Here is a 22,708-nt window from a genome sequence, read left to right on the forward strand (position 1 = left end):
AAGCGAGCCAAAGGGCACTTCGCCATCCCTTCCCCCGCACCACACCAAGGTGTGGGAAAGTCTGTGCCACACTGCCTCAGCTCAGCCCCTTGTCCGACCCGTGTGTCTGGCTGCAAACAACACTTGCAGTACCCCTATGTGCTTTCTGTTCTGTTCCCCGCACTCTGCCTCAAGTATCCACCACCAGATTATGGATGTCAGATGTTTCACCCTGGTTTTCTGCCTGCCCACCTTTATGGTTCTATTCCCCATAAATTCAACATTTTAAAAACCCCCAACAAACCAACCCCAAACACCCTTTTGCTGACACCATCTGCCTCAACAACCTGAAGCAACAAATTCCTGAAGTTTATTACCTGCTCTGTGAGAAACTTATTCCATGCTCTGAGCTGATTTCCTTCTAGCTAAGTGCCCCTCTGGTTCTAGTCCCAACGATTTGGTAACTAGCAGGTCGGCATCCATCGTCATCGCAGCCCAGCCGACTTTATAGCACAGAAGCACAAATAAATATAGGCTGGAAGGGACCTCTAGAGGACATCTGCTGCAACCTCCAGCTCACAGCGGGGCTGATCCTCCCTCTCATCTCAGCCTTTCCCTCTCCAAACTGAGGCCTCCAAGCCTTTGCAGTCTCACCTGGCAGGCTGCTGCTCCATCCCGTTTACCATTAGTGCCCTTCTCTATCTCCACTATGTCCTTCTGGAGACATGAAGGCCAGAGCTGCATGTGGGACTCAAGGCACCAGCACAGCCACACTCTAGAGCTGCAAAATAAAGGCAGTTCAAGTAAGTGTTGGCATTTAGTTTGTGCCTATCTGCTTCTCTTCATATAAAGCTTTACAAAAAAATATTTGTATTTGGAGTTTAAAAGTCAACCAACAAAAGGGTTTTGCCCCTCTTCAAACCTTGAGGCAGCAGCACTACTGGGGGGTCATCTAGCCCTGAGCCCCTCCAGCTGATGAAGGATCTCTTCCTCCGGTACAGCCCAGCACTTGCCAAGGGCAGAACTGCCCTAAAAGTCAAGGTCTTGAGAGCTGCTTGAAGAGCCTAGGGCTGACCCGGTGAACGAGAGTCCATCAGGATACTCCTTCAGTGCTGTCAATCTGCAGATGTGGTCAAGACTTCCTACTGTCACACACAAGATTTCAGAGTCACAGGGCACAGCTACAGGGGTAAGATGGGGCTAGCAGCACTTGCTATCTATCTTCTTTTTAGGCACGGGGTAGAACAACCCCACCACCACCTTATTTTTTTCTTCTTACTGCAGTGAACGATGCCCAGCCACCCATGATCAAGCCTGGGTCCCAAACCACTGCCATCAGCACAACATGGGTGACCTGACATGAGGCAGAGCCCTGCAGAATAGCTCTATGCCCATGCAGGAAAATAATAACAAGTGACTGACTTGTCATATAGCAAGAGAGAGGCTATAGCACAGTGGTGGGATTTTACACACTAGACTCCTACCACCAGATAAACCCATGCTACAATTTTTAAATGGAAAGAAAAAAAAAAGTTGAAGGAATGAGAGTCATATAAGGAGAGAATTCCCCCTTTCTGTAAACAGGGGCGCTGGGGAAGGTCTCACCACGCAGAACACTGCAGGAGCCATCCGATGGGTGGGCTGGCCTCTGGGCAAGTAACCAGCAGGGTATTCTAGCAAGTTGGAGGCTATCATGGAGAGGACTGGAGGGATGAGCCATAGCAAGGCTCCAGGGCCTGAGGCAGTGGTTCCTGATGCTGCAGACTAGCCTAGGCGCCAACACCAAACAAATTAGACACAGCACAGTTAAACTGGGCATTTTAATGGGCAAGACATTTTCTCAGTAAACAGTGACCACCTTCATGTGCAGAGACCCTGGGCGGGAGATGACACTTGCCCTGCATGATGAACAGGGATGGCTCAAGGACCAGCATGCCCCCAATCTCACAGCAGCTCTTGGCTGCAAACTTAATGACTGATTTCAAAAAATACATGTCTCAACCCATTGTTTTTTGCTAGGTATGAGTGGCCCGGTGCACATAGAGCACCGCTGCCTAAGCCCTGTCAGAACAAAAAGGATTCCCTTCTGCAAGTGGTGCAACCTGTTCCCAGTTAGCAAAGCACCCAGAGTTTTGAAGAATAAGGAGAGGAATTAACACGGGCAAGGCTTAATTCAGCAATACCCTCAAGGCTTCAACCCATAAAGCATTAGCTACTCTGTTTTGTCCTCAGAAGGCTAAATGTCAAGTTTTCTAGATTCGACTACCTTGTGGTAAGCACTGGTGGGTGGTGAACAGACCTCCAGCAGGTATCCCCTGAGACCACTGAAGCCTACAGAGACAAGCAGACTTCCTTTTTGGTATTAATGCAGATTCTGTCCTAAGCTACATTTGTGCAAATATTCATATCCCATCAGTCTGGGCAATGGTCAGAAATTCCATTTGCATACCAGGTAAATCATTACAATATTCGCACAAAGCCAATATTTAATAAATTTTTTCCAATTCTATCTATAAAGTAACTTGGTTGCAAAGATTTCAAGGATAAACAGGTTTTCTGCCACTTTAGAAAAATAGCTACCTGGCTGCAGGGAGCTTTTAGTGACCTAACTTGTCACCAAGAAGTAAGTGCTGAGAAATATTGTGCTTTGCAAAAAAACCCAGCTGATTTCAGCAGAGACCCATGGCATCCTGCACTTCATGCACACGTGGGAAGAGGCAAAAGCCAGACGTTCTAATAGTACCTTTTCCATGGGAGGTTAAAGGAGATGAATTCCTTGGCTAAGGTTCATGGATAAAAAAAAAAAATAAAAAAAATCACTAGTATTTAGTTAAAAAACAAGTGCATCACCCCATATGAAAAAAACATCCAAGAGGATCAGGCTGTCTCCTTGCATCCATCACAAACCAGCTAGAGGTCACTACACACCAAGTTTACAAGCTTTGTGTTTACCTTCAAACTATCTCTGGCACTTCTCAAGCTTTTTATCTGAATTCACTTCCAAAGTAAAGAAGTTAGAAAGTTTAACTACTATCCCACATCCAGGATTTAAAAAAAAATAATCGCTATTTAGGCTTCATGAAAATAAAGTTCTCAATCCAAATACAAGTCAGTGCAGTTCAGTTGTACGAGAAATATCTACTTTGCTCATACAAAGGCAGATCAGCCAAAAAATAATAAGGCGGTGACCGTCCAGAACAGGCTGCATCAGTGCAACAGTACGCAACATCAGACATCTCCACTTCATGCGACTGCATACCGAAAACAGTCACTTAGGTCTAAGGACTTATCTTCAGCACACATTAGAGGAGCACAGGACATACTTGTGATGAAGTCGGGGTGTCCAAACCAGCCAGACTTGATCTTTAGAGGCAGAAATGAAGTCCTCCACCTAGGCACATTCACCCTCATCCACAGTCTGTCATTCTATTTGTCATCAGCAACACGTGCATATTAAGGCAAAAGAAAATAAAATGGAGAGGGAGGAAAAACCCCAAACACCTAACCCTGTGCAGTATCTCACATTACAGCCAAGCTCTCTCCTCCAGCCGTTACCTCTGTCATTTCTGGTAGCCTCAATTCTGTCGGAGATAGGCCAGGAGCAGACAGATCCCACACAGAGACACACAGCACAGCGCACCCTCAGACGCACAGGTGAAAAACAAAAAGGGAAGGAGAGAAGGGCGGACGTGATGGAAGAATGAGATGGCTCTTCTCCTGGTGGAGGTGCCCACAGCCGCAGGATCTTCCAGTGCCCTACTGCCCACTAGGAGAGAGGGTGTGGGGGCTTTGGCAAGATGATGGTTACATAAAGAAGAAGCTACAGAAAAAGAGAAAAACAGAAAAGAAACAGACGTTCAGAATTGAAATGAAAAAGTGACAGAGAAAAAAAGAAAAGGAGGAACAATATTTTAAAGGAAGTAAGCCATGAAGGGAAGAGTGCACTGGGGAAGTGTCATGCAAACCAACTACACCAACAATGCCCAGACCTCTTCAAGACACTGACTGATTTGGAGAACAAGATTACAACCACCACAAAAAGTGACCAAACACTAGCACAAACCTAGAGAGGCACCTCAAAGGCACAAAACAACCTGTCAAGAAACCTCACATTTCCTCAGCCCCTCCTGTCACATCGTTACAAAATGGCAACAGTAAAACAAAGTCACAAAGGCACGTGAAGACCAAACCATTTGGGTAAAAATATATTTCCTCTCCCCACTTCACGTGTTGGCACTACTTGTATATGTAACCTAAGCATATAGAAGAAATAACTGAGCTTATGCTATAAGGTTATTATTCAATTTGTAATTCAAAAACGGAAATATTTTAACATCAAATAAAGTGACAATATCTAACAGATGCATACATATAATTTGCATTAACACTGTATGTAGGTTACACAATTATTTAGTTACAAACATGGGTTATTTTCAAATAGCAAGGTAATAAAGTTCTACATCTAGAGTTTAAGGCAATCAGGATATTAAAAATGTATACAAATACAATATTTCTATGGCTGTTCACAGCTTTATTTTCTGTTAATTAAAAAACCCTTCATATTTGTACAGTCCCATGCTGACACACGCTGATGAGAGCGTCATGGATATCATATACTGCAAATGCAACCAGGGTCCTTGGAGAAGAAACAAATACGCTCTCTTCTAATATCTTAGAAGGGCAAATGGTAACCGGATTCAGATGGACAGATCTGATATGATCACACACAAAAAGACATTTCCATTCTCACTTCGACGTTTTTAGGAGAAGCAGAATGAGAGCTACGTGGAGAAACACTGGTCATGTTAAATAAAGACATGCTTAAAGAGAGACACAGAGATACACATCTCCTTGATGGGATTTCAAGGTGTCAAAAGCACACAGAGGGGGTGCCACAAGTTGCAGTTTTCAGGCTGCAGAGGAGCCTGGGGTGAATGCTCTCTCCCCTCCCCAGCAGCACCACACACTGCAGGAGATGGGAGATGGCCATTAAACACATCGCCTTGCATGAGCTCAGAGGGCTCCTTCCCACTTACTGCCCTCCTGGAAAGTAACTGTGCAACCCCAGTGAGGTTCTGGGGGAGCAAACCCTTATTCACCACTTCCTTTTTGGTTGGCTGCCACACACACACATGCCCAGAGCAATCGCAGCCCCTCTTAGTGACCTCCATTTTGTTTGTTTTCCCATTCTGGGGGTTTGTTCCACTCCCTGGGTACCCATCATCCCAGAAACACACATTACAGTGTGCTTTCTTGCTCCTTTATATTATTCTAAGGTTTGAAATCCACCTTGTCAGGGACAAGCAGCATTATCAGCTAGTTACCATCACTGTCGAACACACATTAAAGGCTGCAGTGCCTCTCAAGCTTTTTACCCACGCAACTGTCCGTCCACAGCTTCAGTACTGCCTTGCTAGCTCCAAGCGTGCAGAGAAGCTGTGCAGGGTTGCTTTAGGTATTCAACAGGAGATGGATGTCATGTTCCCTATGGCTTCTTCTCAACATCTCAGCAAAAGCAGATTATTGCAGGAATTTTAAAAGTAATTTTAACTGTGCCACTTGTAAGTAAGCGGACTTAAAGGACCCCCCAGAATAATACAACTGGTTTCATATCAGTTGAGAAGCAGAAAGGGTGAAGTCTCTTTCTACTGTACTTACATGCAACGGTGAAAGCATATCCAACTAGATTTGAGTGTATCATTTACTCCATGCAGAATCAAGGGCTACTGTGAAAAAAGGCATAAGTAAAGAAAAGAAAGAAGTGCAGCAGTAACAAGCTAAACATGGCCCAGGGGTTTAAGGAGAGAAAAAAAAAATCATTAACATCTCCTTTGGCAAAAGAACATAACAGTACCTTTAACATTTGCAGATTTACAGTTTATTCCCAGTTTCTCCAAAACAGCTTGCTTTTTGCTGGAGAAAGAAACCCAACCAAAAATACATTAATGCATTTGGCCACAGCTTTCTGTCAAAAAAAAAAAAAAAGCTAAGACTCAGCGGATTTCCCCTGCCAAGTGTCCCTTGAAGGGCTGTTAAATGAAGCAGGACAAATAAATGTTAAAATTAAGTTTTCTACTTGGCACCAAAAGCTTGTAATTAAGACGAGGACATGCATAGAGACAGCTGAAGCAAAGCATACCGCCACAAGCATTCAGTGATGCGCATATGATGTGACTGTAAAAAACTCATGCCAAAAACCAAACTTCTTCCTTGATAACTCAACATTTTAAAGTTGGGTTTGCCAGAAGCCATAAGAACCACAGTTTCATTTTTCCAAACAACCCCCTAGCAAACCTCTTCAACTGGACAAAAAGTGTGGTATGGTTGATAAGACCAGTAGGTGCGATTAAAAAAAAAACCCAAAAAACAAAACCAAAAAAAACCCCAACAAAAAACCCAAAACACAACAGAAAACCAACAACAATTAAAAAGAAAAAAAGAAAAAGCTCAACTATTTTATTTGCAACTCATTTATCTCCAACCATTTTTTGCTGGCTGTCCAAGACATTGTATTTAGACGTCCTCTTCCCAAAGCCATGTTTAAGTAGTGAGGGTTAAAAAGCAAGACAACCCAAATCTGAGCTGCAAATACATTTTCCAATCCAACATTTCAGAAGATACGATAGTTCTGCCTTTTTTTCCCCCCTTCCCCAGAGAGGCAAGAAATCCCATCCTGGAAACAAGCAAAGAACTGCAGTGCGTGAGACTTAGGTGGAGAGAGTTATTTTTAAGAGTGCTTTAAAGAAAGAAACAGAAGACTACCTAGCTAGGAGCAGTGGAAATGCTGGCTGTACATCAGCAGAAGAGAAAGAAATCCAGAAGTCATAGGGTAAGCATGGCTCGCCACTTCTTGGGAAGGAAGAGAAAGACTCTGTCCGAAAAGCAATGGCATAGAAAACACACATTAAACAGACCAATTTCCATAGAGTGAGGCCTGGCTTGTGCTAAATATCCTTTGCATGTTCAAGGGACGTCTAAGTGGGATATTGTCCCTGGTGCAGGAGTGCTGGGGAGGAGCACAGGGAATCTGTGTCCAGGTACCCTCTCTCTCCCTTGACATGAAATTTGGGATCCCACAGCTTTGAAGTCTGTATTTAAGTGTGTGCAGGAATCCTCTTGAGGACTCTAAAAGGATGCTGAAGGCTATGCCTTCCCCTCAGGCCCAAGTATTTGATTCCATAAGGGCTGCTAAGTCTTGCTACAATCATGCATATTGGAAACCAGGTACTATTTCAAGCGAGGTTTCAAAGGTTATGGTCAGGCAAGTAATACATGGAAAGCAGTAATGAGAAATGGTCCTTCTCCCAGGCACCTGAAGCGCCGCTTGGCTCCCACCGCAGCATTCAGCAGGTAGCTACTACACTGAACGGGAAGGGCGGCTGTAAAAATATGCCAGCACATGACAATAAATCCAAGCCAACTAGTATGATCAAGTCAGACAACAAAAACGGCAACTAATAAAAAATATCATGCAAGTGTAATAGCATGCAAGGTCAGTTAAACTTTTGTTATCTACACACACATACCCCCCTCCCTCTCCCCCAACAGCGGGACTCATATTGCTCTAACACATTAGCTATTGAAGGAATGTGGGTCGGACTGAACTCCAGGGTTTAGCCATGCCGGGGACTGGGCTGTGACCCTCATAGAGCAGTAATTCCCTGAGGCTGGTTTCTGCAGACCCAGGGACACCTTCAGCACAGGGCTATTGCAGCCAGCCCTCTGAGAGCTCGGTAGGCCAGCAGCACTGAGGACCTGATCCAGGCAATGATGCTCACTTGAGCTGCTGGCATCCAGCCCTGACTCTCAGTTCAAATTTGGGGCCAAGAATGATTTACTGGTGATGGTTTTGATGAGAAAAATATATGGTATCGTTACCTTGTCCCTCCACCCTCCCCTGAACTTCCAGATGCATTACAGTCCTGTACCCAATCCTTCTTCCTTCTTGTTCCCACTATGTTATTAGATGAGTTAATAGTTATTCATGTTAAAAAATGAAAAAAAAAGAAAAAAGAAAAAAGAAAGAAAACAGATGGCAGAGACACATTACTGCAAAAGCAGGTGAATGCAGGAACATCCTTGGCTTGACAGGCTTTATGTGAAGCTTGCACTGCAAGTTAAAAAAAGAACAAAAAACAAAAAAGTTAGCAATAATTGAATTCAAAATGAAAAAAAAAAAAAACCAAAACCAAAATCAAAGAAAGCTGGGACAGCCGACACCAGCAACCCGCTCTGGTGGGTGGGCATGCAGATGGATTATGGAATTATAAAGAAATTAAACCTCAAGACCGGGCTCTACTGCAGCCTATGACAAGCAAAAACAAAAAGAAAATCTGAAGGGGCAAAACAACCAACCACATAAGTTAGTCAAGGTTACAGCCTGTAACCACAAAGCGGTTGGTGTCTTTAAGCTTCATTTTTTGGAGTGTGCGTGGCTGGAGGGTATGGTTGCAGGTGTCCAGTTTGGGTTACTTTACACAGGCCCTCCTGCAGAAGGCCTTGTGCTTAGCCCAAATGTGTATTTCATCTCCAGGCACCACGATGTCTCCCAGCACCTCAGCCTTCACACCCAAGTCAGATCCTTCAGACATCAACACGCCCCTCTTTATACAGGGTGTTGGGCCAGGCCCCGAGGTAAGTGTTACAGCTCAGGATATAGCTGTGTGCTAGAGCTCAGGGACTGCCCCGGGACTAAGCATGGCCCACGATGGCCAGACCAGTCACACACTGGCCTGGAAACTATTATACAGAAAGGAAACTGAAAAAAAAAAGTTTTTCATCTGGTTTTCAGAAGTAGCTTGAAATAAACAGAAACAGAGCCCAAACAGATGGTCCCGGCTCCTGGGGGGGGGTTGAGGGTGAGCAAGTAACACAATGGCATGTGTTGAGGCATGCATGGGGCCATCTACCAAACAACAAGCAAGCACCAGAAGGCTATTTGCTGTTCCTATTTGGTTTTGCCAAGTCCATTGCCAGGAACCATCTCTAGATTGTTCAGATTTGAAACAGTCCCATCCCAAAATTATGGCATGGGCTCGGTAAGTATGCTCAGCCCCACATTCAGGAAAGTACTTGAGTACGTGTCTACTCTACAGTCACACAAGTGTCTCAGGTACACAGATGTGCTGTCCTGAAAATAGCAACACTTCTGTTATCAGGCCAGAACTGCAACAATTTTAAATGAAAAAAAAGCATAAGCTACAGGAATCTGAGAAATGCATTACAAAAAAAAGTATAAAAAGACAAGTTGCTCCTATAGGAATAGTCTGGAAATCAAAGTGCCAAAGTGCTCCCTCATGGAGCTTGGCCAGCAGCAGATTTCACCCCGAGCCTTCCCTCCGGCTTGCATAGCGCAGTGGAAAGTCTCTGTTGTTCAAGTTGGAGAAATCTGATCCCACCCTGAGAAAAAAACATTTCTGGGGAGGCTACAAGGATCGTGCATGGCAAGGATTTCCTCTGGCAACTGCACAAGAACCACCGTGTCGGCACAGAGAAAAGATTGAAAGCCTTACCTATACAAACTGCAGCTTTTCATTAGAGTGCAAGGAGAAACTTAAAGCCTTTAGAAAAACCAAGGTGTACTACAAGACAGAAGCATCCGCATTTCCCTTTAAAGCCTCCGTTAGTAATTCAGACACTAAAGAACAATTAAAGCAGTTACAGCACCTGGTGTGGAGCGACACTGAAAGGACACACTAAAACACGTGCATGTTCCTCATGACTGGATTTCTGTGAATGCATCAGCAAAGCAGAGACTGTGTTTGTCATGGTCACTAGAAACATCCATGTATCACACCCACAACATTGTGCATGTGCCAGCCAACTTCACAGAAGCAAACAGCTAACGCTGACTACCAAAAGTTACAAAACTCCCCAGACCATTATATACGGCACTGGTCTTAGATATAAGAGGTGAAAAATCTGACTGCAGAGTTCTTAAAAATATTAAGCTATCAACTCCATTTAAGAGATAAGAAAAAGGGTCTTCAAAATTTTCCATTCTGTCTTGGAAACAGGTCACCATGTCTGAATTCTCATGTGAGAGAAGACCGGTGTTTCAGCCTATCCTATTTACAGGCATCGTCCGAGAAGGGTATTTCAGCATGCTTGGAGGTTAGCTGCCGACACTTACTGTTTCTACAGTTCAGCATGACACTGATCGGTCTGCAATGATTTCTTTACCCAAGCAGAGCATGCAGCACACAAGCACTCTGTATTTCAGCCGGTGCCAAAGGCCAGGTTCTCAGTTAGCATAAAGCAGCATGGCTCCATAGGAGCTACATCAATTTACATCAGCTGAGGAACTAGCCCTAGGCCCTCCCCACTTTCCCTGGGGAAGCCAGGGGCAGAAGCAACAAACGGGCACCGAATCAGCAGCAGAGACAGGGAACATGCAGTGAGTGTCAGCGAACTTCCCAAAGTATAAAAATATACTAGTATATATGCAATACAACAGAATCTCATAGGCTCACACGCTGTAAGACAGCTCAGACCTGGCTTAAGTTCACAGGTTAGCAAGGGAGACAAAAGTGTCTGTACCATATCCCTACTATCATTTTGGTTCATTCAATAGTGACAGCTTAGCATTCATTCAGTAGATTACTCTGCCAGAGTCTATTAAGGAATGCACCCCTTCGCTATTGGCTGTTAAGAGAAGCGTGGAACTGTCATTTTTGTGTGTGGGTTAAAGAAGCATTTTTCAGTGAGATTTGCTGCATTACCATCTTTACAGCTTTCCCGATTGCAGTTATCAACTACTGCCATTATCTCAAATGACCCAGACAGGACTTGCATAAGTACCCCCTTACTAGGTACCGCAAAAGCAAATGGGAATTACAACAGAAGGCCTCAAAGGAGCCTCTGTTACAGTAACCTGTCTGGCTGTACTAAACAGTCTACTTCACCTCTGCAAGGTTGGTCTGGCTTTGCTGTACATCATAGATCATATAAAAGTGGACCTTGTGTTCTGGTTTTTAAAGCACACTGAAGTAGCCAGTATCATGTAATAAATAGGGGGTCTCTTGCACTAATAGCAAGCTATACATAGCCAGCTCCAGCTATAGGCTGCCAAGAAGGGGACTGCATCAATTTGGATCAATCTAGAGCTCAAGGTTTAGAGTGGAGCTCTGCAGTGACTTAACTCTGAACCGAAGCCAACAGCGGTTTCCTCCAGTTTCAAGAGAAGCAGAGTTAGGTCCAAACTGAGCTCATGTGAAAATCCTGCCTCCAAATACTGACCATGGGACAGACTCTGTCCACAGATACATTTGGTGCCTACTAAGCAGCTGGAATCTCAGAGTACTGGAGGGTATAGGATTATACTCCTAGCACACAAATAGAAAACATAGAAAACAGCGCCGTTGTCTTTACTAAAAGGTACAGGTTTCTTAGCATATGTCAACTTGATATAACCACAAATGCTATTTACCTGCAATCACGGTACCATAGTAGTTTGGTTTTTTTTTTAAAAAAACTAAACCAAAACTTCTTGTCTTTAAGCTTCCAAGTACTCACTTTTGGCACTGGCATTTCCCATGTAAAAAAAACCATGGTGGTTTTAGTTTCTAATCTACTTCTACTTAAAACTATAACCTTAAGGAATGTGAATGGGAACTGAAAACTACTCTTGGATGAAAGAAAGGACAGGTAGACACCCCCTTAATAATTTTGGCTCAGGCAGATAAATCTGAGTCCAGAACATCCCAGAGCTGTTCCAGAAGATGCTGGACAGATCACAGGTCAAACCCCCACCATCCGATTGCTCTCCCATACCAGTCAGACTTCAACATAAAATTAGATGTCCCTGGCCCACCCTTTAGAAAAAAATATTTTATTTGATCAGGCTGATAAAAGCCCAGTTTCCAGTCTGGTAATGGGGAAAAGCAAATACAGACATGCAGCAAAAAAGGAAAAACAACCTCCCAAACTGTAATAAACCCTACAAAGGATGTGGGTGACATCCGCTTACTTTTTCTTGTCCTTGTCTTTCTTGGTTTGTTGAGAACCTGCCTGCTGAGCCTGTGACTGTAATAGCTGAGCTGCTGCCTTCTTTTTTTGAAAGTTGTTCAGCTCTTCCTCAAGTTCCTTCTTTTTGTCTTCCACTTTTTTCTTCTCTTCTTGGTGAGTCCTCTTTAGATGGTCAAACTTTTCATGAAGCTGCCGAGACAGAGACAATGATTATTGGACGGGAAGAGAAAAATGTTTCACCCTGATTACTGGTAATGATGCCTGAAGCGGTTCTGCTGGCACTGACACCCCACTGTATTAGTAACAAGATTTTGGCCTGCCCCAAGCACATCTGACTGTGAGAAAGGCCCTGCAATTAACACTTCACACACAGATGGTGGGAGTTTAAGTTGCTGTAAGAATAAAACAAGTCTCTGAACACCTTCAAATCCCCACGTTCCATCCCTCATTGCTTTGTACCTAGCAGACTCTCTCATGCTTACGCAAAGCAAGAAAACGTGGTCATTCAGGGTGACACACATCTCTGGGGCTCTTTGGACCTCTGTAAAAGTCCACGCTCCTCCATGAGGCCCAAGAAACAGCCCCCTCCCCTAGGGAGACATGTACGTTTTCTCTGTCCCCCAGTAATCAGTGCTGACCTACACGCACTGAGCAAGGTGCTGGTAGGGCAGCTCTCAAAAAGCTCTGTCACTCCCTCTACAGCTATGCTGAAAGGGACTTACTGCCCTCTGGGAAGTCCTTATCTGCTTACTGAAAGTCTCCAGAAAGGTGTGACTGCTAAATGGCAGCACTGGCTGTACCATAGCTGAAGATCCACTGCAAATTAACATTACTTTGAGTAGCAAACCTATTCTCTCCTTTGGGTGGGACCGAAGAGGTGGAGAGAGCAGAGAGGACTTCTACAGCACAACAAGGCTGGCACTTCTGTGGGATATGTAGCCACAGCCACTGTTACTGTCACAGTGCAGCACCTGCCACTTGCTCCATGGTATGTGTCCTCCTCCAGCTGCCCAAAACCAAGGAATACTCCTGCTCCTTTTTATAGGCACAGAAAAGTGGCAGAGGACTTGTGTGACGGGCTCACACCACAAGTCCATGGCAGAACTGGGAACTGAGTTCCTATCTGCTTCTTGTGACACCTTTGCAGGCTTGATGTTGGAAATCTAGACGCCTACCTTCTCAGAACTCTGTTGGAGAAGCCCCAGCCTAAACCCCCCCACACAGTTCTCTGAGTTACAATATACTCACATCTTTCTCTGCTTCCTTCAACTCTGCTTCCTTCTCCTTCACTCGCATGACGAACATCTGCCTCATTTCATCCTCCTTCTTCTGGAGTTCGCCCAGGAATTCATTCCTCTTTGCTTCATAAGTCTCCTGGAGACTGTTAAAAACACAATAAAAACAAACAGTCAGAGGTGCGTTTCAAGCTGAGTCATGAGTTTCCAGCCTTTGGGGATCTTACTACATTGTCTCGTCACAAAACATTGTCAGAGGCCCCTGACTACCGCAGAGGCATGATCACCTCTACAGAAACCAGTCCTAGCTTGCTAGGGGGCAGCAGTGGGAGACAAACTACCAAGAGAAAAAACAAGCACACTGGTCAGGATCCTGTAAATCACTTGGCAGGCAGAAGGACTGTCCTCAAAAAGAAGCAGCCACTACGTAAGCATCTACAGCAATCCCTGATGCTCACATGGATTGATCTGCTTGAGTTGAGTTACACCTCCTCACTTCTCCCACTGTTGGTGCTGAATCTCTTCATTTGAAGTGCAAGATATGTGGAACAGACATGGGCATATCAGAGTGTGAAATTTGGCTTCATGTAGTTCATTAAGCGTGACACTGACACAGAGCAAAACTAATTTTGACTACTCATCGCTAATGGATTCAGATCAGGGGCTTTATTTAGATAAAGCCACCTTGGGAGACCTCTCTCTTTCTCCTTTGGCTGTCAAGGGAGGCTGAGCCTTTGCAAACGAGCAGCGGCATTCCTCCCCCAAATAACCACATTACTGGATTCCTTCATTCCTTTATTTCTCCCTCTACTTCTTGGCATTCCTTCATTTCCCCAGCACTGAGATACCGCAGCAAAGATCTGGGACACAAAATATGTTGTCCGTGCACCTCTGAGATTTTCAGAGCCTCTTAGGAACTCTGGATGCCAAATTCCTCTTCATTTTATTCCTTAAATGGATTTGGATATTTCAGCCATAATGATAGTGTGGGAATGATAACTATTTCCCCCAAGATGTTTTTTTGAAAATGCTTTTTTTTAAAATGAAAACTTCACTGATATCCATTGCATCCATGCGCCTAAGGAACACATAAACCACTGGGCTAGTACAATATCTTAATCTCATTAAAGCCAAGCTTTTGCCTTTCCTGGCACATGGTAGAGGTTTTGGTGGCTTTTTTGTTTGTTTTCCTTCTTTTTTGGGGTGGGGTGGGTGTTGAGTTTGGGAACAAAACTTGACAGATAAACCGAAGTATTGGGTTTAACACTGCTAACTGATGGGCACTTCAGTTGCCTCCTAAAATACTCCACAGACACAACACCCAGAGCTGCTCTTGCAGAGCACTGGCCACCCTGGAGGAATCACACAATTCCAGCTGACCACGCCAGCTTTCCACATGTTGAAGCAAAAATGCCAATTCTAAAAATGACAAAAACCTTTTCATGGGAGAACAGGGCAAGAGGTATTTTGGATTCTTAACTGAATCAAGGACCAGAACACTCACAGCAGATACACATCAAGATACTCGAATCAAACCGTCCCTAAAATTCAGTCTTGGATTTAATCCTCTGACTGTGGACACAAACTTAGAGTCATAAACCCTTCTGAAAGGTCTGGCTAGCACCTAGGAAAACCCTAAGGGCAGATCAGTGTTCACTGCTCAGTGAACAAAAATTACATCTGCAATTAGTGACACACTATACTAGGGAGCAGCAGAGCTTTACAGACTAAACCAGAAAACTCTGCAATGCAGGATATGATTAGCAGTGTGCAAACAATTTCTCGCAAAGTTCATTTCCAAAAACACAATGTTGGGTGAGGGGCAAGCAGGAAAAGGTTGGCAGGAGTGAGGTTGGCAGGGCTTGCTGTTAAATTGTCCCAGGTTCAATGCTAATCCCAGCTTCAAGCTTAAAAATTTATCACTAACCTAAAGCCAGAAAGCTTAATTCTCTACTGAAGTGACTCTGACTTCCAGAGAAGCAAAGTTCTCAGAGAAACTGGACCAGCAACTCCAGTCTGCATATGAAAAAAAACACTTAGAGCCCTAAGGAATAACAGTCCAAACTGACTGGGATGCCTGCAGCTTCTCACAGACAAAGACAACAAGGAAATTTGCTTTTTAAGTATACAAACATACGAACCCAGATTACAAGAGTAACTGGATTCCCCAACACACACGCCCACACTGATTAATGCCCTTGCAAATAATATTATTTTAAAAGTAGTATTTTGAGTAAATTAACCTGAGCAGCAGAGAAACCAGGCCACAGATGCAGGACAGCAGAAGGTTCCCCGTGCAACACAGGACTCCATTTCATGGAGCAGATGCCTACATGGGCACTGGCACTCCCTCCTCACCTCCTGCAGCTTGAACAAGCAGTGGGGGCTCTGGCACCAAGGTGGGTCTCACAACTACTGACAGCCACCCTTTTTCACACCTCGCACAAGCATCCACACAGCACCAAAGGTTTGCTGGATTTTTTAGCCCTGCTCACCTCGAGATTTACAAAAGGCTCCCTGCTCCTGGCTAAAGAGCAGTGGTCCCTGTGGCTCCCAGGGCCCAGACTCAGGGAAAGGCATGCTTTTGATCCCTGGTCTCAGAAGGAAGAACAGAAAGAACCAAACCTACTGTTTCCCTCATTTCAGACATACATCAGCCTTGGCCAAACAGCTTGGGATCACGGGTTTTGTTTGTTTATTGGAGGGAGGAGGCACCCAGAGAGAACTGTTCTGAACTAGCACGTACCAGATGGAGAAATTCTGTACATTTTCATTTCCTTTCTACTTATAGCTTGGTCAAAAGAGGCCTCGTGTACAGGAAGCAATGGAAATTCCTCGGATTCCTCAAAGGGAAGGGCTGAGCCCATCTTAAGTCATTGCTCTCCAGAAAGGAAATCCAATAAAGCTTCACACTTGGGCTTTGTAACAGATCTGGGCTCGACTGCTTCCAGAATTTCTATGCCTCAAAAGAAATGCAGCTGCATAAACTCAGCAAATCACAAATAAAACCCTGAACTGATGCAAACTCCATGTCATAGCACAGACCTTGCTTGGCTCACCATGGAGTGCTGTGTTCCAGAAACATGAACACAAGGCCCCCAACTCTGCCTTCTGCTCTGGAGCCCACCTGGCTTTCCCCTGTTGAGGATCAGAGATGAACCATGTCTGCAGTGATCCGTACAAGTCAGCTGTGTGGCTGTTGTCTCAGGGATTGGCACACCAATTCCCAATATGCACGTGTGTTATGGGGGCAAACCCACACTGGCGCACATTTCATCCTGACCACCTTCCCCTGGGGCAGAGAGGAGCGTGGGATGCTGCTAAGGCAGCGGGTGAATTTACTGGGGAAAAGCTGAGGAGGAATGGGAAACAGGAAATGAAAGGAGAAAACAAACACTCCCTCCCAAATTCCCACACAGCTGTTGTCCCTGGCTAATGACTTGGGCTTCAGACCAATAAAACTGTCGGACAGCATAAACACTGTATGAAGTAAAAAGCCAAACCTCAAGCATCAGACCACAGCACCCTATTCACAGCACACTTTGGACCAGCTGTGAAAAGCTCTAGGAGGGTCAACAAGAACATTTATCTCACGATCTTCCCTTTGGTAACCAGTGATACCTCGACACATGAGTTACCGTCACCTCAGCATGGACACAGCTGCACTTTTCAAGCCCAGCAATTTTATGTGGCCCTGACCTGCAGTCGAGCAAGCTGGTTGCAAAACACAGTTAAGTCTGCAGTGGAGGAAAGGGGGCACTAATGTATCACCTGACCATCTCAAGCCCATACCTATTTCAAGGGCAAAGCATTGAGAGGAATTTCTGAAGTGAATAACAAACTCACTCTTCAACAGATTCATTCAAGTCTCCACAAGGCTCACAGTACTGCCAGAAGGAAGAGGAATATAAGCTTCACTTTAGATTGGATAATTCACAGGTTTTAGGAAAGCAAGAGCAAGGGTGGAAGAAAAAATAATATTATAAAAGTCAGCTTTCCAACAGCAAAATTAAAATCTGCGACCTTAAAAAAAAACGACGTCAACAGTGTGAACAGTTAACTGATGTTAACTGTTCCCACTAAGACATGCCTACAAGCCTTAATTAAATACTACAACCAACTCTCTCACTGCATCTTACAGAAACTTGTCCTCTTCCATGATGCTGACGACACAAAGAAACTAGGAAACAGTAGTGATCCTCATGGAAGGCTCTGCATTACAGCAGCCTCTCACCCATGTGCAGCAATGGACAGTTTCAAACATGGACAGCAAAATCAGTTTGAAGAGTCCAGTGATGAACTGCCCTCCACACCGGCTGACAGGAGGAGCATTTGGAAATCAATCCTTTTGACGCTTTTTAGTATGGGCTGACAGATAACAGGTGGGAGATAGACTGAAAAGCACACGCTTGTGAGTGAGGGCCAGCAGCTCATATTTAATATGGCAGAGCAAGGGATGCTCAAACAAGGGCGCAAAGAAAACTGATACAACTTAAGCAACAGGGTACAGATAGATCCATGGACATGTGCTTCTTCCTGTGAAGCTTTCCAAGTTGATCTGAAATGGGTCATATTCTGCCCTCAAAACACATCACCTTCAAGCACCCTGGCTCCAGGAAGCCTGTATAGCCCTGCTGCAGGGTTAAAAGCATTTTCAAAATCTTAAGGCAAGAATCGGCTTTCTCAACCAACCACCCAAGCTTTTCCTGGGCTGATCCTGTACAAATTCTAGGCCCTGAGGGCAAGACTGCATTGCACAAGATTTTCTTCCCCAGCCACACTTTAGATCTCTGCTGCTCTAAGTGACCATGGCTATTCCCTCCCATGTTCCTGCAAACATCGGCAACCCCAACTCCAATCTCTCTGATTGTACAAGACCTGAGTTACGCCTTCCTACCTGAAAGGCTTGCTGTCTGGATCTGTGTCCTTGAACCCCATCTCTTCAAGTTTGCATCGCCTGTACAACTCATAGTGTCGGGTGTGCGTCTGCTCTCTCAAGTCCTCCATGTTCACTCGGATCAGCATCTCCCGCAGCTTCACAAAGTCACAGTGATTTTCATTTTCAACTGCAAAAAAAGACAGACCATCCATAGAGAGAACATTAAACCCAGGATACAGGCTCCTCCTCTTTCCCTGGACTTGGGCCCTAGTTTAGCAAGCCCGAGAGCTCTTCAGGCACACATGCAGAACTCCAAGTCAGCCTGTACCAAAATGCCTTGCTGATCTGGGGGTGAAACTATCCCATGCCAGCACACAGGCACCAGTTCAAAACCCTACAGAGGATATGCAAGATCTCTGTGTTGCCCATCTGTCACAGAACTCCTGTCTTCCTGTACACTTCTGCACCAACAAGGGGATGATCCATTTGCACAGAGGATTTCACTTCCCACTCAAATCCACTGTAAATCCAAGTGACCAATGGTGGGCATCAAAGTCTGTTTGTAGCAGTGGTGAAAGGAAAGCTTATGAGAAGACCCCACCAGAGAGGCTGTACCCTTTCCATGCCAGCTAACCTTACAAAAGAGCCCTAAACCCCTGTTCCTGGCACTGAAGGGAGGTGGCACAGAGTATAAGATAGCTTCCCATAACAACTTCTATTCAGAGCAGGGTCTGGTGTGCCATGGTCAGACCCTGGCTGAGGAGGATGTTCAGCCTGCAAAGGGTCTGAGGCCAGAGGGCTGCACCATTCAGTGCAGGCAAACGGTCTGGGTGTGCTTAAAGACTACGGGTAGAGATTCTGTTAGGTATCTCTGCTGCTAACCAACAGCTTTGCAGCATGCCTCCATGGACACGGCGAAGCACTCCAGCTGCTCCCCTTCAGACCACAGCAGCTGTCTCTGCAAAGGGGCAGTTCAGGGCCAGATCTTCAAAGTCTCTCTGGTACTCAACTAAATCTCTTTGACTATCTGGTCCTAGTTTCCTGGGAACAGCAAGTAGCCAGCAGGGTATGTGTTAAGTCCAAGACTTCCCAAACATACCAACTTCTTTCCTAATTGTGAGTTTTTCCCAGTATTATCCTCTGGTGTATGCTGCTAAAGACAGCAAGTCTGAAGCTGCTTCAGGATCAGCTTGTACTATTGAGAAAAACTCAGTTGGCTTTGCAGAACTGAGCTGCGAATGTTCCCCTGCAGCTTGCTGGGCCATTCTCCAGCTGGATACACAGCTGAAGCCACAAGCAGACCACCACCATCTCAACCCTGTACTTCTCAGCACTGGTTGGGAAATCAAGGACCAGCTCTATCTTTGGCAGCCTCAGTCCAGCCTGGGTTGCAAACACAGCCCTAGCCAAACTCTGCTCTCCGACAGAAAGGAGATTTTGGTTGACTTTATGGGGGGTTGCATACTTAGGCTGTATGTCTTGTCCTGGTATCCTAAACTGTGGACATGCCAAGGAGTCAGGGTTAAATTAATTCCGCTCCCACTTCAGGCTGAGAGCTCAGAGCACCTCCTGACCTCCCTGGAAAATCCCCCAGCTACAAGTTTGCCTACAGGCTTGTGTGCAAGGTCCAAAATTAATTACTCTGCTACCCAAGCCTTCCTTGTTGCTCACACTTTTTTGCTGGTAAAGCATAAGGAACAGAAAATGGCAAGTTTTTATTTTTCAAGCTAGTTATTTAACATCTAGTAATGCCACCCTGCTCTTTCCCAAAGCAATGGCTAGGTTGCCATCAACACCCTGACACCAAACTCCCTCTGTGTCTAGCTCTAGATCGCAGAGCCCTGATTTTATAGAGAAGTCTTAGAGCTGTGATCTTTGGTAAGGACCGTTCAGAGATCAATGCATCTTTCTTCAGAAGGAGAGAGGATGACAAGGTCTTATTTGTGCTTTTAATAACATACCCTGCACAACACCCCACGGGTACTGTCTGGCTTTTGCCATCTTATTGCCAATCTTCACTTCTTCAGTGCTGCCAACTACAGCAAAAGGAAGGTGGACCTACAAAAGGAAAGGGACAATGAGGTTAGGGAAGGGATTTCCTTTGTTGCCATGCCAAGGATTGTTTCTAAAGCAAGCTGTTTACTGTGGCAGCTGTGCTAGATTTAAGTTGCTTCAACGTCTTTGCAATTTATCTGGTGTTTTAGAAAGACCAGCAGAACAAGCTGGATGGAAAACCTGCTTGGACTTAAAGTCCAAAATTCTTAAGCCCTAAAAATACAAGAGATGTGCATATTTTTCATGTAATTACAAAGCATGACTATCTTAAGCACAGAAGTAATTTTATAATCTGGAATTGAGTTTGAACACTGAGCAAAAATAACGGTCAAATAATAAAAAAAGAAAAGAAAATACGTCCTCCCAAGGACAGTAGGCTAAAAATTCAGGGGGTTTCTGCTGCTAGAAATAACTGCTAGTGCTTCCTCTCAAAAAGGGCAAAGCTGTGAGCAAGGGGAAGAGGGGAATCGACCCAGCCCTGGGCCAAGACATCTGAGTCACCAAGCTATGCTACGTCCCAGTCTCTCCATGGGTGTGGTGGCGGCGACAATTGGGGATCTACTTCCAGAAGCATGCCTGCTGCCAGGAGAGAGCTTTCCTCTGCCACCAGCCCACCCCGGCGGTGCTCTCCCTGCTTTAACAGCATCCGAAAGGGCTGGGTGCAAGCTCTGGGAGTGGGTGCCATGTTGGCCACGCTGTGGTCACAAACTGGGCAGGAGGGGAAGAAGCCAAGTGGCAGAGGAGATGTGATTAACTGGCCAAGGAGTTTCTCAGCAGCTGGGCTGCACCACAGGAAGCCAAAACACACCCTGCACATGCTGCACCCTGGCAGAGCCATGTCCTTCTCTATGCCAGCTTCTCTTTGCTGAGAACACAACCAGACAGGGAAAAGAGGAAATACAGAGGTCTGGAGAGGGTTTGATATCTGGCTGGATGGGACAATTGCCCTTCTACAAGCAGTTATGCAGAGAAACTCATTAAAACCTTCATGTTGTAAGGAAATTGCTTAACTCTGATGTCTCTGTTCTCTGCAAAAACATGGATAACTCAACCTTGTCCTTGCACTTGCTTTTGAGTGCCCTTGCTTTGGGGTTGGGACATCCTCTTGGGTGTTATGTGCCCTGCTAAAGCCACTCAAAGGCCCTGTCAGCACTGCTGTGATGCATGTCACTGCCAGAAACCCTGAGCTCAGTTTCCTCCCTTTGGGCTCCAAGTTAGTCCCATGGGAAACAGTTGTTTCCCTCTGTAAACCCCACTAAAACATTTGGTCTACCCCCACCCTGTCTGCACTCAAATCCCACTCCTATTGTTAGAGGAAAGGGAAAGGAGGTGAAAGCCAGAGCCCTCCCCACTGATGGCCACTGGCCCTACGAAGAGCTGGAACATCACTGATGACACCCCCGTCTCTCATCGGAAACTGAAACAAAGGCAGAAGTGAATCACCCCCCGCTAAGCAACAAGTGGTCGTTTAGGACAGGAAACCGAAACCCCAGCCCTTTGCCCTGACCCCACTGGGGCCCTGCCTCCCATCCTCTTCCTTTCCCAAGATGGGAATACTGCAATAAGGAAGGATATAAAAAATGCTCAGAGAAGAATAATTTGTCAGACAATGAAGTATATCAGGCCAAGCAGCCCACATGTGACAGGTATCTCAAGCTCCAAAAGCCTTCTGGTCAGCCTAATGTCTGTGCTTAAACTGCAGTTTTAAAGCCAGAAGAAACATGGTACAATGTGCCCCACCATCAACAACGGGCCCACGCAAACCAAGGCAAGCAAAACCCCGCCAAAAAAAAACATACACTCATTGTGGCATTTATCTCGGCCACTGTCTCTTCATCCGTTGGGAACTGGTAGATCTGGACGCCGTTGCTGACCAGCTCACTCATGATTTTACTCTTGAACTTGTGCAACTCATTTTTTGCAATGGTGTCAGCCTTGGCGATGATGGGGATGATGTTCACCTGCAAGACAGAGACAGCACCTCCACATACAGGACTACACATGTTGCATCACTGGGAGAGCACGGAGAGCAGCACACATCCTGCGGCAACGGCCCTATAAATGCCACCAGCCACCACCCCCGCAGCGGAAGACCTTCCCCAGGGCTGCTACTGACAGCACTGCTGCCTTGCACAGGATTTTCAGGCAGCAGCAATGATGGCCTTAAAAAGAAGTCAAATGCTATTTCCTGTCTGTCATGTTGCCCTCGTCATCCGAATTGGCTGGACAGGAAATGCTGTCATAAATTATTATAAGCTGTTCCAAGAAAAAAAAAAAAAAAAAAGGTTTGGGGGGAAATTACCAGCTAGGCTCTAGGCACTTCTCCATGCCAAGAAGTTACTGCAAGAAGCACACTCAGACAATAGCCTCTAGTGGGTGTTTGCTTGGGTGTTGTTATCAGGCACACCTGGGTGGGCAGCGGTGCTGTGGTTACCCCACTGGAGGTGGGAGCAGATGGTCATACCCAGCCAAGCTGCACACAGGGTGGGGGCTGGCAGCAACACAGGCACGCTTCCTCCACCTGCATGCCCTCACATGCTCCCATACATTACTGCACTGCAGGACTAGGGTTGATTTATCCCTGCACAGCTCC

At 45.5% G+C, this 22,708-nt stretch overlaps 1 protein-coding gene across 2 annotated transcripts in view; it reads right to left on the minus strand.

The window, feature by feature from the left end:
* Window positions 1-276: 276 nt before the first annotated feature.
* Window positions 277-22,708, minus strand: part of SEPT11 (septin 11) — a 30,729-nt gene continuing 8,297 nt past the window's right edge. The window contains exons 4-9 of one of the 2 annotated variants that reach the window (XM_026847585.1): window positions 21,915-22,076; window positions 20,022-20,118; window positions 18,079-18,247; window positions 13,195-13,327; window positions 11,948-12,135; window positions 277-3,799 (exon numbers count right to left, since the gene is read on the minus strand). In XM_026847585.1, coding sequence (XP_026703386.1) covers window positions 3,784-3,799; window positions 11,948-12,135; window positions 13,195-13,327; window positions 18,079-18,247; window positions 20,022-20,118; window positions 21,915-22,076 — 765 coding nt within the window. In that variant the 3' untranslated portion in view covers window positions 277-3,783. Of the gene's footprint in view, window positions 3,800-7,968; window positions 8,090-11,947; window positions 12,136-13,194; window positions 13,328-18,078; window positions 18,248-20,021; window positions 20,119-21,914; window positions 22,077-22,708 lie in introns of those variants that run through there. The other variant, XM_026847586.1, reaches the window with a different exon arrangement.

Source organism: Athene cunicularia (assembly GCF_003259725.1).
Source record: "Athene cunicularia isolate RWA chromosome 4 unlocalized genomic scaffold, athCun1 chr4_part2, whole genome shotgun sequence".
Taxonomy (NCBI): Eukaryota; Metazoa; Chordata; class Aves; order Strigiformes; family Strigidae; genus Athene; species Athene cunicularia.